This window comes from Oryctolagus cuniculus, chromosome 15 (assembly GCF_964237555.1).
Source record: "Oryctolagus cuniculus chromosome 15, mOryCun1.1, whole genome shotgun sequence".
NCBI classification, from domain to species: domain Eukaryota; kingdom Metazoa; phylum Chordata; class Mammalia; order Lagomorpha; family Leporidae; genus Oryctolagus; species Oryctolagus cuniculus.
Genome location: NC_091446.1, coordinates 46,636,788 through 46,653,390, shown reverse-complemented (window position 1 = coordinate 46,653,390; position 16,603 = coordinate 46,636,788). Strand labels below are relative to the sequence as shown.

Here is a 16,603-nt window from a genome sequence, read left to right as displayed (position 1 = left end):
GGAGTTTCTTGCAGGTCTCCTACAGGTGCAGGGGACCAAGAACTTGGACCATCTTCCACTGCTTTCCCAGGCCATAGCAGACAGGTGGATCAGAAGGGGAGCAGCTAGGACACAAATGAGCACCCAAATGGTATGATGGCACTGTAGGCAGACAGCATAGGTCCCTTGATAGAGTAATTGTAACTGTCTTTCTGTGCCTGTCTTGTTTTATTTAACGTTTCAGTTGCACATTAAAAACCAGTGAGATATCATTAACTCCAGTTATTATGGCTATTACCCCCCAAAAAGAATTGCCAGTGAGGATATGGAGAAAAAGGAACTTTTATAAACTGTTGGTGAGAATTTAAATTGGTGCAGCATGGAATTTTCTGCAAAACAAAACAAAAAAATGGATCTACCATATATCACTTTTGGGTTTATATCCAAAAGAAAATGAAATCAGCATATCAAAGAGAGGCCTTTATTCTCGGGTTTATTGCTGTTAGTGTTCAAAACAGCTAATATATTGAATCAATCTATATGTCAATATCAAGATGAATGAATTAAGAAAAGGTACAAATGCACATTATTAAGATATGAAGAAAGAAGGACATTCTGTCATTTGCAGCAAAATGGATGTTACTGAGAACATTATTTCTAACGCTGATTTCTCAAATCATGGCTTTTGTTAGTATTCCCTTTATGTTGTTTGTCATAGTCTTCATACTACATAGTGGTAGAGTAGGATACTGAATGTATAACATTGTCACTTCTAAATCCTCCCTCTTTGCTAAGAGGCATACCATCATTCTCATCATCTGACTCAGATATTCACTATCACCACAATCTACCTGTGGTCTTCCTTATTTTACTTGATGACCAAATTATTTTTGGACAAAGTATTTCTTGACTCCTTTTCCTCTTTAATTCAACACTCATTCCCACAATGAATACCATTGTGTGCATATATATATATATAAAAATATCTATCTGTATCTTGTGCTTATTGCTGTTAGTGTTAAATATCTATCTAAATGTGTATGTATATACCCATAAAAGGTGACTGAAAACTTTTGAATATTTTGTGTGATGACATGGGAAGTTGATGTAAAGCATTTTTGCTGTATGTAGAAGTAGCTTTGATGTCTATAGGAAAAACACTAGATGAGCTGAACTAGTTTTTTTTTTATGTAATGAGTTTTTTACTTAATTGCACAAATCATGCTTATTTTAATTTGGATTCATGGTAGAAATTTACACAAATATGAATGAAGTATGCTTATAATTTTAAGTTAAACTACTGACAGTATGTGTTTCTACTGAGAAGCTTGTTTTAAAAGATTTCTTTATTCATTAAAAAGTTAAGGTTATACATAGAAGGAGACAGACAAAGATCTTCCATGTGCTGATTCACAGGAGTCAAGAGGTTCATCTGAGTCTCCCACAAGGGTTCAGGGGCCCAAGCACTTGGGCCATCTTCCACTGCTTTCCCAGATGCATTACCAGAATCTGGATCAGATGTGGGGCAGTTGGGTCTTGAACTGGTGCCCACTTGGGATACTGGCTTTGCAGTCATTGGCTTTACCTGCTATGCCACAATGCTGGCCTATCTAATGAAAAGCTTTAAAGCACAATGTAGGATGCTGGGAAACTTGTATTCATCACTGTGAGCTTGACAGCTTCCCATTACTTAATGATTTTTCTGATGAGATCAATGGTCATAATAAATAATGTAATTTTTTCTTTAAATTATGTAATTAAATGTGACAACATTTGTAACTCTGCTTTACTCAGCAAACCAATAGTTGCATTTTCCAAATGACAAATCCATGATGCTAAAAGAACCATGTAAAGTATAAGAAAATAATGAATTTTAGATTCATTTATTTGAAAATTAGAGGCAGAGGGAGAGAGAAAAAGAGAGAAGAACGAGAGAGAAATATCTTGTCTGCTATTTGACTCCGAGGCTCACAATAACTGGGACTGGGCCAGGCCAAAGCCAGGTGCCAGGAACTCCATCCAGGTTTCCCATACAGGTCAGAAGGGTCTAAGCACTTGCGCCATCATTAGCTGCCTTCCATGGTATGCGTTAGCAGGAGGCTGAGTCAGAACTCAACTCCAGGCATTCTGATATGACATGGAGGTTTCCCCGAGTGCTGAGTTCTTAACCTGTTATGCCACAGTTTCCACCCCAGATGTTAATGTTTTAACTAAACATGTTTTTAGATTTCACATCAAAAACTAGCTTTGAAGAAAGCACCACTGGGGTTTTTGTGTAATATCAAAAAGAAAATACATGATGATACAAAAAGTCCATTAAAATATACATCTCTTTCATTTCATTAAAAGTGGGTTTGCAGTAGAGATCAGATGGGAGAGTTCGTGCCCAGTAGAGACAGGAAGTGATGAATTTCTTTTTAACTGGGTTGTCCTCTATGCCCTCACCCAGCTGGGCCTGGAGAATACTTGAGATGTAGCCAGATTACAAAAAAAAAAAAAAAAATGTTGTTAGTGTAAAAGTGCATTGAATGTCAAAAGTCAAATACATAATTTGAAAATGTCTCCTTATTGAGCTGATGGCATGTTGGAATGATACTATATTCCACATGTTGAGTTAAAGGCATAATTTAGCTGATTGTATTCTTTTTATTTATTTATTTATTTGACAGAGTTAGTGAGAGAGATACAGAGAGAAAGGTCTTCCTTCTGTTGGTTTACCTCCCAAATGGCTGCTACGGCAGGAACTACACCAATCTGAAGCCAGGAGCCAGGTGCTTCCTCCTGGTCTCCCATGCAGGTGCAGGGGCTAAGCACTTAGGCCATCCTCCACTGCCTTCCCAGGTCACAGCAGGGAGCTAGACTGGAAGAGGAGCAACCAGGACTAGAACCTAGCACCCATATGGGATGCTGGTGCCACAGGTGGAGGATTAACCAAGTGAGCCACAGCACCGGCCCCAATTTTATTCTTTTAATCTTTCTAATGTGGATATCAGAAATTTAAAATAATTATCTATGTGGCATATTTTTGTGACTCACATTATATTTCTGTTAGGTGGCTCTACCTAATTTTTGGGGGAATGAATGACAGAAGAGTGAATATAAAATAATTATGAAGAAGATTTTAAAAATTCAGAAGTAAATGTGTAAATTGGCAATAGCTACTTTTATAAACTTGTATTTTTGAACATCCTGCTTTCTTTCCTTACCATGCTTCATAATTTTACTACATTATACAAATTGATCCCAACAATGATAGAAATACATAAAAAAGTCCTTGAGTAATCAACCAAAAATAGCTGAATTATAAAAAGATAACTCTTTAATTTTGACTGTAATAAACTGATATGAATAGGTAAAATATTAGCATAGAGTGTATGCTGGAAAAGTAATATAAATAAAGTCTAATCTCCTTAAATGTTTACATGCATTTTTTTATAGATGCTAGAAGAAACTAGAGTCAGGGTGTAGGATGTCAGGATGTCTTTAGATGATCAAAATGCAAACTACAATATCTTAAAGATGTATGTTTATACAGTCTTGAAGAAAACAGAGAGAGACAGAGATCTTCAATCCACTGTTTCACTTGCCAGTGGCTGCCAACAGCTAGTCCAGGCTGAAGTAAGGCACTAAGAACTACAGCCAGGTCTCCCACATGGGTGTCAGGGACCCAAGTGTTTGGTCCAGCTTACTTTGTCTTCCCAGGCACATTGGCTGGAAGCTGGAATGGAAGCAGTGTAACCTGGACTCAAGCAGAATTCTGACACAGGATGCTAGTGTTGGAAAAGGTAGCTTAATTTGTTGCATCACAAAAAAAACCACTCTGTCAGCCCCTAAATCTGTAATACTTTACTCTTTTCATTTCCATAATTAAAAATGTGTGTTTTCTACATAAATCCTTTGTTAGCACTTTTGCGAACAGAGTTTACAATTTTAAAAATTAACTTCTTAGAGGAAAATCCAAGATAAATACTTTTGAAGTCAAATTTATCCTAATATCTCTTAATTTCTCACTGTACTCCATAAATATGTACAATTAACATGTTAATCAAAAGAAATAGACATTATATTTTATATACTAGGATCCAAAGTGTATTTTCAAAATTCATCAAGATCAAAGGGAAAGGGGAGGGTTGCGGGTGGGAGGGACGTTATGAGGGGAATCCATTGTAATCCATAAGCTGTACTTTGGAAAATTATATTCATTAAATAAAAGTTTAAAAAAAAAGGCTTCCATAGCCTTGGAAGTTCATGTCAAGAGCCTTGGGTGATCACTGATGTCATACATAAGAGTGCTAATTGTTAAAATAACAATAGAAGCCACTGTGCACTTACTCCCCATGTAGGACCCCTGTCCTTAATGAGTTTTACTATGACAATTAACTGTAAAACTTATTCCCAGACAGTACTTTATACTTTGTGTGTGTGGATGCAAATTGTTGAAATCTTTACTTAGTATAGAGTTGATCTTCTGTATATAAAGTTAATTAAAATAAATCTTAATGAAGAATGGGATGGGAGAGGGAGTAGGAGATGGGATGGGAATAGGGGTGGAGAGTAGGTATGGGGTGAAGAACCACTATATTCCTAAAGTTGTACCTATGAAATTTGTATTCATTAAATAAAAGCTTTCTTTTAAAAATGAAAAAAAAAAAAGATGTCTTTGGTAAATTATAAGCTTAGCATGTTTATATTGCAAAGGATCTTAACTGTTAATTTCTTTACTGTTAGTTCAGTTATAATTTAGCCAGAAATATCATTAAAAATTAAAAATCCCTTTGAATAAATAATTTACCCTTGTGAATGTGAAGAAATCACTCACTGTCCTTAAAAGGAAAATGGTAGCTGTTTCTATATAAATTGCACTTTAGACGTTTACTTGTAAGTTATCTGTTGAAAATCAAATGTTTATAGAAACAAAAATATTACATTTTCTTTGATCTACATACAATGTAGCTTTTCATTGCCCCATAATTAGGTAAGATACATAGTAATAGAACCCTAGATATTTGCCATGCTAGACTGACTTTATAATGGAAAAACTTCAAGATTTCAGTTGCTCATTCTAAAATGTATCTTACTATCTCACAATGCACAGTATTGAGAGTATATTCACGTTTCTTCGGTGTTCTTTATAACAAATGGGGTTCAGTGAGTCAAACTCCTTCAGTTCTGTGCCTATGCCCTTTTCAGTGGCTTGCTTATTTGAGTGGAGGTTATCAAAGAAAGGGGAAGTTCACACATGGGGGAAATTTAGTAAAGTGCATTCCTCTCTCTCCATAACTGTACAATGATCAGAATTCCTACACAGGATTCCACTAATGTACAAAGAAGCATTGGAAATCTATTGCTGTTGAGCTATCAATACAAAGATGGAAGGGGTCAGGTAAATGGCTAACCAGTCTATATTTATGATTACCAAATACCCATTTCGATCTTTTCCCCAATGTAGAACAAAGTGTCACAAAATTTAAAGTCATCACCAATGTCAAATATTGTACCTTAACAAGCTGGCCTTTTCATTAGATCTGAATGGAACACTTGGTGGTTTGGTGATCTGACAAACACACCCATCCAATATATAATATGAGGAACAGATGAGACACACAATGAAACTCCTGTTTCAAGCGATTGAAAATGAAACTACACAGTTGTAGTGATTCCATAACAAATCTAAACTTCTTTTGGATAGAATGACATTCTGCAATCTTGGGAGTGATTTTTTTCAAAATAAATCCCATTTCTTTCCTAAAGTAGGAAGATTTACATTTGATTGTCCTCTGTTCCTGCTCAGTCTATGCTCTGCTAGTTAATTCCTTCCCATCTTTTCTTTGTTTGGATTGAAATTTTGTAGGTTGTTACTTTTTATGGTTTATAGCCCAAAAATTATTTGTATGACTGTTCTTTAATGTGTACCAGTAAGTTCATGGCAGAAAGTTCATGAAAATTCACAATTGAGTAGGGCTTAATGAAGGCTTAGATTTATGAAGATGCCAGCAGGATATACATATGGATATTAAAAATAACCCAAAATCAATGAGGGCAGTAACATCAGGGATTCAGTTACAGTCTGCAGGACAAAGAGGGGATGAGAAATACAAGATTATCGGGAGGTGGAGGGATGAGAGAGGGAACGATTTGAAAGGCAGGACAGGCAGTCATGGCAACCTTAAATTGAAAGAACCAGAAATAAGGACAGATTACCCCTACCGGTCTCTCTTCTCCTTAAACATCCTGTTATATCCTCCAGTACCCACTGTGTACCCTATCCATAATCGAGGTCTTCACTGCTGAGCCTCCTCTCTGTGAGTGAGATCTCCACGGAAAGAAGTGGCCATCAAAGAAGGATGACCTTGACTCTGAAGGGAGGAGAGAACTTCCACTTTGCTTATGGTCCTGTCTAAATACGAACAGTTTGTGAACTCAAAAGGCTTTCATATCCTAAGAAGCTCATATATATATAAGGGTTTAATTATTAAATTAACAGCAGGAGTCACTGTGCACTAAGTCCTCATGCAGGACCTCTGTCCTAATTGACTTGTATTATGAGAGTTAACTGTAAAACTCGTTGTCAGGTGTGTGTGTTTGTGTGTGTGTGTGTGTGTGTACAAATTGTTGAAATCTTTACTTAGTATAGAGTTGGTCTTTTGTGTACAAAGTTAATTGAAAATGAATCTTAACAGAGAGTGGAATTGGCAAAGGGAGAGGGAGGAGAAGAAGGGGTGGGAGGGCGGGTATGGTGGGCAGAATAACTATATTCCTAAAGTTGTACTTATGAAATTTGTATTCTGTAAAAAATAAGATTATCAAAGTAGTCCCAATAAAGGTTTGAATGAAAAAAAGATGTATTTTCCATTATTCTAAATGTTCTTTAATAAGCAAACAAAATTTTTCTACCTCTAATGTATCAGTAAATATCTAAGAAAAGAATCACACACAAACCAAACAGTAGTTGAAATCACTCTACATTCATAAATTCCATGTAAACTACAAGTAATTTGTCAAGGTCAAATTGTCCCAGTTTGTCCACAATGACTAGTGGAGGTTACATACTTCAAAAAATTGTCCCTGAATTCAGCAATAAGAAACCACTAGTTCTTTGTATAGTATGGAAGAATTTTGTTAATATGTGTTATAGAAAATTAGTAAGTAAAAATTAAATGCATTCTCTTTCTTCTTCCTTCAGGTCTCTGTGGTCAATCAATTGGACATGCAAGTCATCGTTTCTAATGTTCCCCCTACTCTAGTGGAAAAGAAGATAGAAGATCTTACAGAGTAATGTATTTTGCTTACTTATATATCTCTTTTTATATGACTATATTTTTAAACTGACTAGGTCTTTTTGGTCATTACAATGCTAAAAGTAAACATAAATTTTTAAAAAGCACCAATACTAATGTAGCTTACAATTTTCCAAATATATGTAGCTTCATTGCAAACATGGGAAAATTCTGAGAAATAAGAATGGAAATTAGATTTGAGAAGATATTATCATTCAGAAAAGTTTGATGCATCAGGAAAATCCATCAAGTGATGCATATGAGAAGTTATAGCAGTCATATTTTAAATAAACATCTTGAATTTGCAGGCCAACTGTTTATTCAAAAAAGTGATTATGTCAGCATTTCCATCTAGTCAAAGAGATGTATTGTTTCTCAAAGTGCTGTATCTAGGTAGCCAGAAATTATTATTTTTAAATCAAATGTAAGTTTAATTTTAAACAATATATAAAATACACACACACATTTAGTTACTTATTCTAAATTACATGGTGTGCCTTTCTGTCTACTAAATAGTATACAGTTAACAAAGCTATATATTATTGTCAACTCAGCTGTAGTTCTTGTTATATACTAAGCTGTTCTCTAATTTTCTATCGAGGATTATTAAAATATCTTTAGTACTTTTTACTATCCTATTCTGCCATCATTTATTATTTTTATATTTGGCATTTGTCTTTATGTGTCTTATACTGATTTCAGGTTGACAGATGCCAATTATCATTGTCAACTTGCAACTCTTTAGCAAACAGACCTACTTCTAAATTGCCAAAGAGTTTGAAGTAGTTACATAGATTAAGTTTTAGTGATTACAGGTCTAATATAGTACATTAAGATTAAGTGATTTTTCTATAAGAAAAGCATGTCTGCTTTGTAATAATTATTTTGTAGTATTTCCAAAAGTTGATCTATATCAAATGAAATACTCTATAAGGAGAGCAGTTATAAATATTTATGCATTAAACATAGCATCTTAGCTATTTCTGTGTGGAGTGCAGCATCTTGTTTGCTCACACACATTACCTTCCTCAAAATAATAGCTGATTACACATAAAGACAACGTAGAATCATGCCTGTCTCTTGGTGGCTTTGATGTCACCTTCAGAGACAAGCCTTTTCTGACTAAACTATCTGAAAGACATGGCATCCTCCTAAAACTCTTACCTTTTATTATACATTATTTTTGTTCAAAGCAATAGTGAATATTTTTATTATATGCAAACTTCCCTCTGGAATATAATCTTTATGAAGGAAGGAAATTTGTTTGTACTGCTAGTCCTCCAGTTATGTATTATTTTCTTGAGTGGACAGTTTATACTAACCAAATCATGGTGTCCTTTTCTTCATGTTGAAATAGAAAGTGTGAAACTGAAGGAGAAAATGGCAAAGCAAAATTATAATTTCATAAAACTTTCTGAGATTTAATGCCTCTTAAGTGAATACAGTTTTAGGTCTTGGGAGAAGTCACTTCTTAGAGCACTAGATTTGACACACAAACTTAGGCAAATAGGTTTTTTTTTCTGATCCCATTTTACCATTTATTGATAGGAGGTAGTAAGACATATTATAAACTGTTGTGAGAATTACATTATATAAGGCATCAAGAATAATGGAAATTATTAATATTCAAAGAATTTTAAATATTCTTATAAATAGTGTTGTAGCACCAAATCAGTAGATTTAGGCAGAGAAATGCCAAGATTTTTTCACATTACATCTAAAAACCAAAGCTTAGTAATGGAGTATAAATTAAAGATACAGACATGCATGTTGAAATCCTATCATGGCTATATAATTTATAATAAAGACACTTAGCACTTGGTACCATAGTTCCTCATCTTTAAAACTGGAATAAATATATACATCTTATGTTGATTTTGATGAAATATAAAGTTGCTGGTGTAATAAGTTTGTGAGGCTCATACATGCTTGAGTTTATTTTGGTGTGTATGTGAGAGAGAGGGTAAAATACATATTGTATATGGTAGCTTTGGGATCTGCAAGGAGAGAAGGACTGCACTTCTGGGAATAGAGAGTCCCTAACTACACTTCCAGGAATGAAAAGTCCTTGTCAAGGTCCCCACAGGTGCCTAAAGGTCAACCAATGAGGATCAGAACTGCCTCAACCTTTAACCCCCACACCCTGTATCTATAAAAGGAGCCCTCCCAACCTCTGACACGTGACTTCCCCGGCCCCTACTCTGTTGAGACTGGGGAACCTCGCCCAGGAGCAGAATCCCAATAAAAAGCTTGTGTATCAACTGATTCATCTGCCTTGGAAGATTTGTTACGCGTCGGACACCTTCCAATATAGTGTTAAAAATTTTACACTTTACTGTTGTGTTAAATATGTTTACATTATTGTTAAACAGATCTGAGCATTTAAATCTTGCAAAACTGAAATCTTACACCCATTACAAAATAATCCCTTAATTCCCTACTTACACCCAAGTCCTGGTAACGACTGTTCTGTTTCCTAAATCTGTAGAATTAGACCACTTTGTATACATCAACTAAGCAGAATCACTCAATATTTGTCCTTTTGTAATTAACATAATTGCCTTAGCTTAATGTCCTCAAGGCTTTCTCATGTTATACCATGTGATAAGGTTTCTTCACCTTTAAGGCCATACTATTCTATTGTATGTGTATACCACATTTTGTTTATTCACTCATCCTCTGATGAACCTAAGGTTTTGTCTACATCATGGCTATCAGGAATCATGCTGTTATAAACATAGTTGTTGCAAACACATCTTCTAGACTTTCAAATTCTGGATTGCTTGATTATATGGTAGTTATTTTTAAGATATTTCTCAGTGTTCAGTTTCATTTTTAAAGGCCCCCACTACCATAAAGCACAGGTTTAGATAGCTAGACAATGAGGGAAGATAGAAATCTTTGAAGAACTTTTATAATGTTTTATAGTGGCAACCCCATTTTACATTTTCAGGAATGATACCCAAGGGGTAAAAGTTCTATACATTGATCAACACTTGGTATTTTCTTTGGCTTTATTTGCTGCTGACTACCTTAATGGCTATGTGTAATTGTAACTAAATTTTTAACTTATTTATTGATGAGATCAAGAAACAGAGAGAGAGAGACAGAGATAGAGAGAGAGATTGACTCCCAAATGCCCCAATAGGTGAAAGTAGCCCAAGCCCTAGCTGAGAGCTGGAAAGTCAATCCAGGTTTCCCATGTGGATAGCAGGAACTCAAGTACTAGGGCCATCAACACTGCCTCCCATGGTTTGCATTAGCAAGAAGCTTGATTTGGAAACTGGAGTTAGGGGTCAAATCCAGGCAAATCCCTCTCCCTCTTCCTCACACTCTTTGTTGTACTGCCTGTCAAGTAAGTAAAATTAAATAAACACTTTTAAAGAAAATACTACTAAATGTAAAGCTGTGAAACTTTTTTCATATATTTTCCTCAAGAATTGTTTATGGTTTTGTGATGTATATTTAGGTCCTTAATTTATCTGCAGTTAAATTTTTTAGTGGAAAATAAAAGTCCAGCTTCATTCATTTTATTGTTTTAAAACCTTTTTTTAAAATTTATTTGTTTGTTTGAAAAGTAGAGGGTCAGAGAGAGGGAGGAAAGACAGAGTGATACACAGAGATCTACAATCCACCATTCATTCCCCAAATGGCTGAACCAGCCAGGGCTGAGCCAAGCCAAAGCCAGGAGCCAGGAATACCATCTGGGTCTCCTACATGAGTGGCACTGGCCCAAGCACTTGGACCATCATCTGCTGCCTTTGTGGGCACATTAGCATAAAACTGGAGCATCCAGAACTCGAATCAGCACTCTGACGTGAGATTTGAGTGTAGCAATCAGTAGCTTAACCTGCTACCCCACAATGCCAGCCCCTAATCATATTGTTTTGCATGTGGATATTCAAACCCCTAAATGCCAGTTATTAAAAAAAGTTGTCTTTTCCGTACCTGATTCCTTTCTGTAGACATTTTAAAATCCATGTAAATTGAGGGAATCTTCAAGCAGAAATTTTGCTTAACCTTTTCTGAAAGGTATTTTAGTAGATGGAAATAGGAGTAGAACTACTGAACCTGATTCAGCAAAGGGAGGCCAGAAAATATATCTACCACCCCAGTAGACAGTAGAGAGCCATTAGTTAATTAAACATAAAAATTATTGTGCCAGTGATCCAATTAATTAGCACATTCATCACCTGTGGATATTCTTAGATGAAAAGTCACATCATCATCAAAGTCATTTTCTGTATTTCCCAGGAGACATCTATATTCCAAGTGGAACGTTTGAAGTCCATGTGATTATCTCTTTCACTGCTTTGTTTTCATTTTAAAACTTTTAAAATCTTCATTTTTTTAGAGGCTTATTCATTTACTTGAAAAGCAGAGTTACAGAGAGGCACAGAGAAAGAGAGAGACAGAGAGAGGCAGAGAGTCAGAGAGACAGAGAGACGGGGCGGGGGGGGGGGTTCCTTCCACTGGTTCACTCCCCAAATGTCTTCAATGGTAGGAGTTGGGCTGATCAGAAGCCAGGAGGTTCTTTCGGGTCTCCACATGGGTTCAGGACCCAAGGGCTTGAGCCATCTTCTACTGCTTTCCCAGGCCATAGCAGAGCACTGGATCAGAAGTGGAGCAGCCAGGACTAGAGCTGGTACCCGTATGGGATGTCTGCAGCACAGCCGGCTGCTTTACCCCCTACACCACAGAGATGGCCACAGACTTTTTTTTTTTTTTTTAATATAAACTATGTCACTCTCCAAATGCCTGCAGCATTTGTGTGGCTGGGCCAGGCTGAATCCAGGAGCCCTCTACCCAGTCTGGGGCTCCAACAACCTAACCCATCACCTGCTGCCATCTAGGGGCTTGCATTAGCAGAAAGCTGCATCAGAGTGGGGCTGGGACATAAAGCCAGGCACTCCAATAAGGGATAAGATTGTCCAGAGCAGCATCTTAAACACTCTGCCATATGCTCATCTTTTTTTTTTTTCTTTATATGCACTCAAAATTCCTTAGTGAGTGGTAAATCACCACAAATAAGGGGACTTGATGAAAGGTAAAATTAACTGCCTGATATATCCATTTTTTGGCTGAGAAAAGTTTGTCAAAGGGAATCAATGAACTTTCATGGCTAAGAGCAGAGCACCTAGGAAAATGACATTCTCATAGCAAGTCTTAGATACTATTATTTGACTTCCTTAGAATTAGATGAAACAGCACCACAGAATATTCTTTGTTTTACTTACAAAATTCACCAACTCACATTATTAATGCACCACATTGCTTTTAACTAGATACATTTTTTAACTAAATATATTTCAATGAGGATCTATGTCCCCTACAAGTAGCCTTGCTTACCTAGGCATTGAAATATCTCAGATTGACTGTAATTTACCTCTTTGTGAGCCATATGTTTCTCTTAACTACAAATTCTTGAGAATAAGTCATAGGAAAAATAGCTTTGAAAATAAAGGTCAGGATACCTTACTAAAAACTATAAACAACAGGCAATAGAAAAAAGAAAGAACATAAACTAAAAATGTTTCCATTTAATTTATTCTTTCCCATTCCTCCCCTTCATCAAGAAGCACAAATGCATAGTTTAAGATTCTAAATTTAAAACCTTAAGGATTGTAGAAAAAGCTGTTTGGAAGTCTAAATTCAAGAAGTTAGAAAAACTGTGTTAGAGTATGGATTGCAACTGATTAGCTCTCAGGGTTGTACTAACACTTCTACTTTTTAAATACAAGATGAAAATTCAATTATAATGGAGTTCTGCTGAAATGGTTATTGATTTAGTGTGGAGGAGCTTCATCCCTAAAATATTTATGTAGTATCTGAAGTGTGTCTGTGTAATCAACTTATAGTTCCTGGAATTAAGGTTACAAAATGTGTTCAAGAAATACAGCCAAAGCATACATTTCTAGGATAAGAATAATATTGTCCCTTGGGAAGCAAACCTATGAAACAGGACATGATAAATGCCAGCACTTACGCTTTCTTGAATTAGTGTAATAAAGAGTTGGTCTTGATGGAAAGCTAACATTCATTTTGAATTCAGAGGACTTTGGCTCAAATTTCATCTCATCAATGATTTGCTTGGATGTCTTTGACCATAAATTAAACTCTTTGAGTGCCAGTATCCATATCCAAAATTGGGAATTCATTTATTCAGAAAACTAGTTATAGGTTGTAAACACTGGAAATTTATCAGTGAACAAACAAAATCCCTATTGCTGTGGGATTTATGTTCAATTGTACAAAAAAGCTAATCAATTAATAATATTTATTCTTATTTGAGTAAGTTGCTTTTGTTTTTTTTTAATTAATTTTATGAATTTGAAAGGAAGGGTTACAGAGAAGGAGAGATTGCCCATCCATTGGTTTACTCCCCAGATGCCCACGGTAGCCACAGCTAGGCCAAGGTGAAGCCAGGAGCTTCAGTCTGGGTTTCTCACGTGGGAGACCCAAAACTTAAGTCATCATCTGCTGTCGCTTACAGTGTGCCTTAGCAGAATGCTGTCTCAGGAGCACTGTACCAAGACTCACACGAGGCACTCTGGTACAGGATGCTGCTATTCCAAGTTGCAATTTACCTGCTGTTCTACATGCCCACTCCAACTAACAATATCAACAATGTATAGTATGTTGGGTAACCACAACTATGATAAGTATAAGTAAATATAACTAACATGAATGGAATTATGGAACAGATGTAACATTGTTTTACAGAGGGTGATGAATGAAATAAAGCCTCTCTGGTCATTTGAAATCTGAAAATTAGATGAAGTGAGGATAAAGTCATGTAGCAATGTGGGAGTACAAGACACATTTGCCAAGAGAGAATAAACTGTAAATAGGAAACTCAGAAGTAAGAGAATGTTTTTTGTTTGAGGATATAGATTTCAAGGAAAGAAATGAGTTATATGGAATCTTATGAGTCACTTGGAGAAGTTAACTTTCACTCAAAGATGGGAAGTCCTGAGAACTGTTTGTCCAATATGATAATTACTAGCTACTCTGAGTGTTATTAAGTAATGTAGTCTTTTTTATCTGATGTTTCTAAAATTAAATTGCTCTAAGTATTGACAATCACAAGCCCATTTTCTCTTAGTTGGCACAAAGACTTAGGTGAAGTTAACAACAGAGAGTGACCATGAATGATCTAATTTTTAATCTGATAATGAGGTGTACTCATTTCAATAGTGTGATTTTTGGAAATAATCATTTCTGTAACATGAATGTAAAATAAACTGAAGAAAATCACTAAAAAGGACAGAAATTCTACATATAATAATGACATCTAACATTTTAATATTCAAAGTAAAATAGCTTCATTTTAAAAATATAAAAAAATTTGGTTTTATTAAGAGGAATAATAGTTCATGATTTTGATACAAAGGAAATTAATTGTTATTTTTACTAAATTTCAATTTTGGACTTTATTTTGGTAGAAAAGTAGAAGAGACTTCTGTTTACAAGGAGAATGGCATATTTGTAATCCAATGGGTTAGGAAGTTATAATTCTTTACAGAAATGCAGGTAGACTAGTATGCCATTATAATTCTACAAACCAGTTTTTACATCAATATACATACACATTGCAGTAGTTTTTTAATGATTAATTCATTGAAACAGCAAAATTTGCAGATTTGTCCAATTAGTGTTTAGTGTCATATGGCAGAATTTGTAATTATTTGTAATACTTTAGTACTGAACTAACTACATGGAAGAAGAAAGGTTATAAACAAGAGTTCTCCATAACTTATACTTTTATTATATTTTTGAAGCTTATAACATTTCATTTTAATTGAATCCCTAGTTGTTATTTGAAAGCCTGTTGTCTTAGCACCATATGAATATATTGTTACATTAAATATTAGCCATCTATCAAAATGACTCAAATTTATAATAACTAGTTTGTCTTTGATAATATTTTTCTAAAATATAGTATTAAGATAAATTCATCTTTTGAATTTTATGTCACTTGGACTTTTCAAGTTTTTGCATATTTCCAATAAGTAAAGTAACCAAAGGTAAATGACATGTTAGATAAATTTTACTTTTTTCAAGAGTCCATTGAATATTGATTTGGTGATGAATCGTATATACTGACATATTCACATCTCATGGGTTTGTTAGTTTTTTAATGACCATAATGTACATCACTCATATTTAATAAATATCTGAATGTTTATAGTCAAAACTATATCAACTTATTTTAGTAGAAATAAAAATGTATAAAATATGACAGATTGCTCAGTTAATGCCTGACATCTGATATGATACAGAAAAAAATACATACTCAAGCTCTTTCCTCATGCTCAGTAGCCTAGAAAATAGATTACATGATAAATAAAGGAAGATGCTTGGCTGTTCCGTTTAGATGGTATATGGTTATTTTGTGAGAATAATTATTCTACTTTTTATCCTATTACTTTTTTTATATTGAAAATTTGCAGACCTGGAAAACAAAATTTAAAACAAAAACCAAACAGAATTCTTTCTATTAATTCCACAGAGGACATTTTAGTTTTGCTTTTAGTTTTAAAGTTTGAAAGCTTTCAAATATGGCTAGTGTTTTCAGGAAGAGATCAGTGAAATCATTTTTTAAAAATTTTTAGATCATCCACTCCCCAAATGGCCTTAATAGCTTAAGCTGGTTCAAGCTGAAGCGAGGAGCCAAAGGAATTCCATTAAGGTCTCCCATGTGCAGTAGGAGCTCAGGTACTTGGGCCATCATCTGGTGATCCTCTGATACTTTAGAAGAGAGCTGGATAAGAAGCAGAGTAGTTGGACTAGAACCAACACTCCAGGAATGGGATGTGGATATCCCAAGCAGTGACATACCCTGCTGTGCCACAACAGCCACCCCTAAGTAAAATCTTACTACACTGAAAACATATTTTAATGGAAAAGCAGTGCAAAGCAGTTTTGTGAGTTTTACATCAAATAGGAATTTCCTGCCTTTATTTTCCCATATATATATATATATATATATATATATATATATATATAAAAGCATGGTAATTCAAATGTGTTAGAACAAGTTCTCTATTTAAGAAAATAACAATAAATAAGGATAAATTTTTAAAAATATGCAAAAAGTATTATTATAATGAAGATGCCAATATATTAATTTTGATACATTTTAAAGCTTTTATTTAATGAATGCAAATTTCATAGGTACAACTTGAGGAATACAGTGGTTCTTTCCCTCATACCCATCCTTTTTCCATGACACCCTTCCTACCTCCTACTCCCTCTCCCATCTCATTCTTCATTAAGATTCATTTTTAATTAATTATATATATAAAAGACTAACTCTATACTAAGTAAAAATTTCAACAGTTTGC

General features: G+C 34.8%; 1 protein-coding gene across 1 annotated transcript in view; it reads left to right on the top strand.

The window, feature by feature from the left end:
* The window catches only part of LOC100356485 (protocadherin-15), a 1,660,811-nt gene that overhangs the window by 1,595,227 nt on the left and 48,981 nt on the right, over nt 1-16,603 (top strand). Inside the window, 1 exon segment of the mRNA XM_070057681.1 lies at nt 7,163-7,251. Within this exon segment, the coding sequence (XP_069913782.1) occupies nt 7,163-7,251 (89 nt within the window).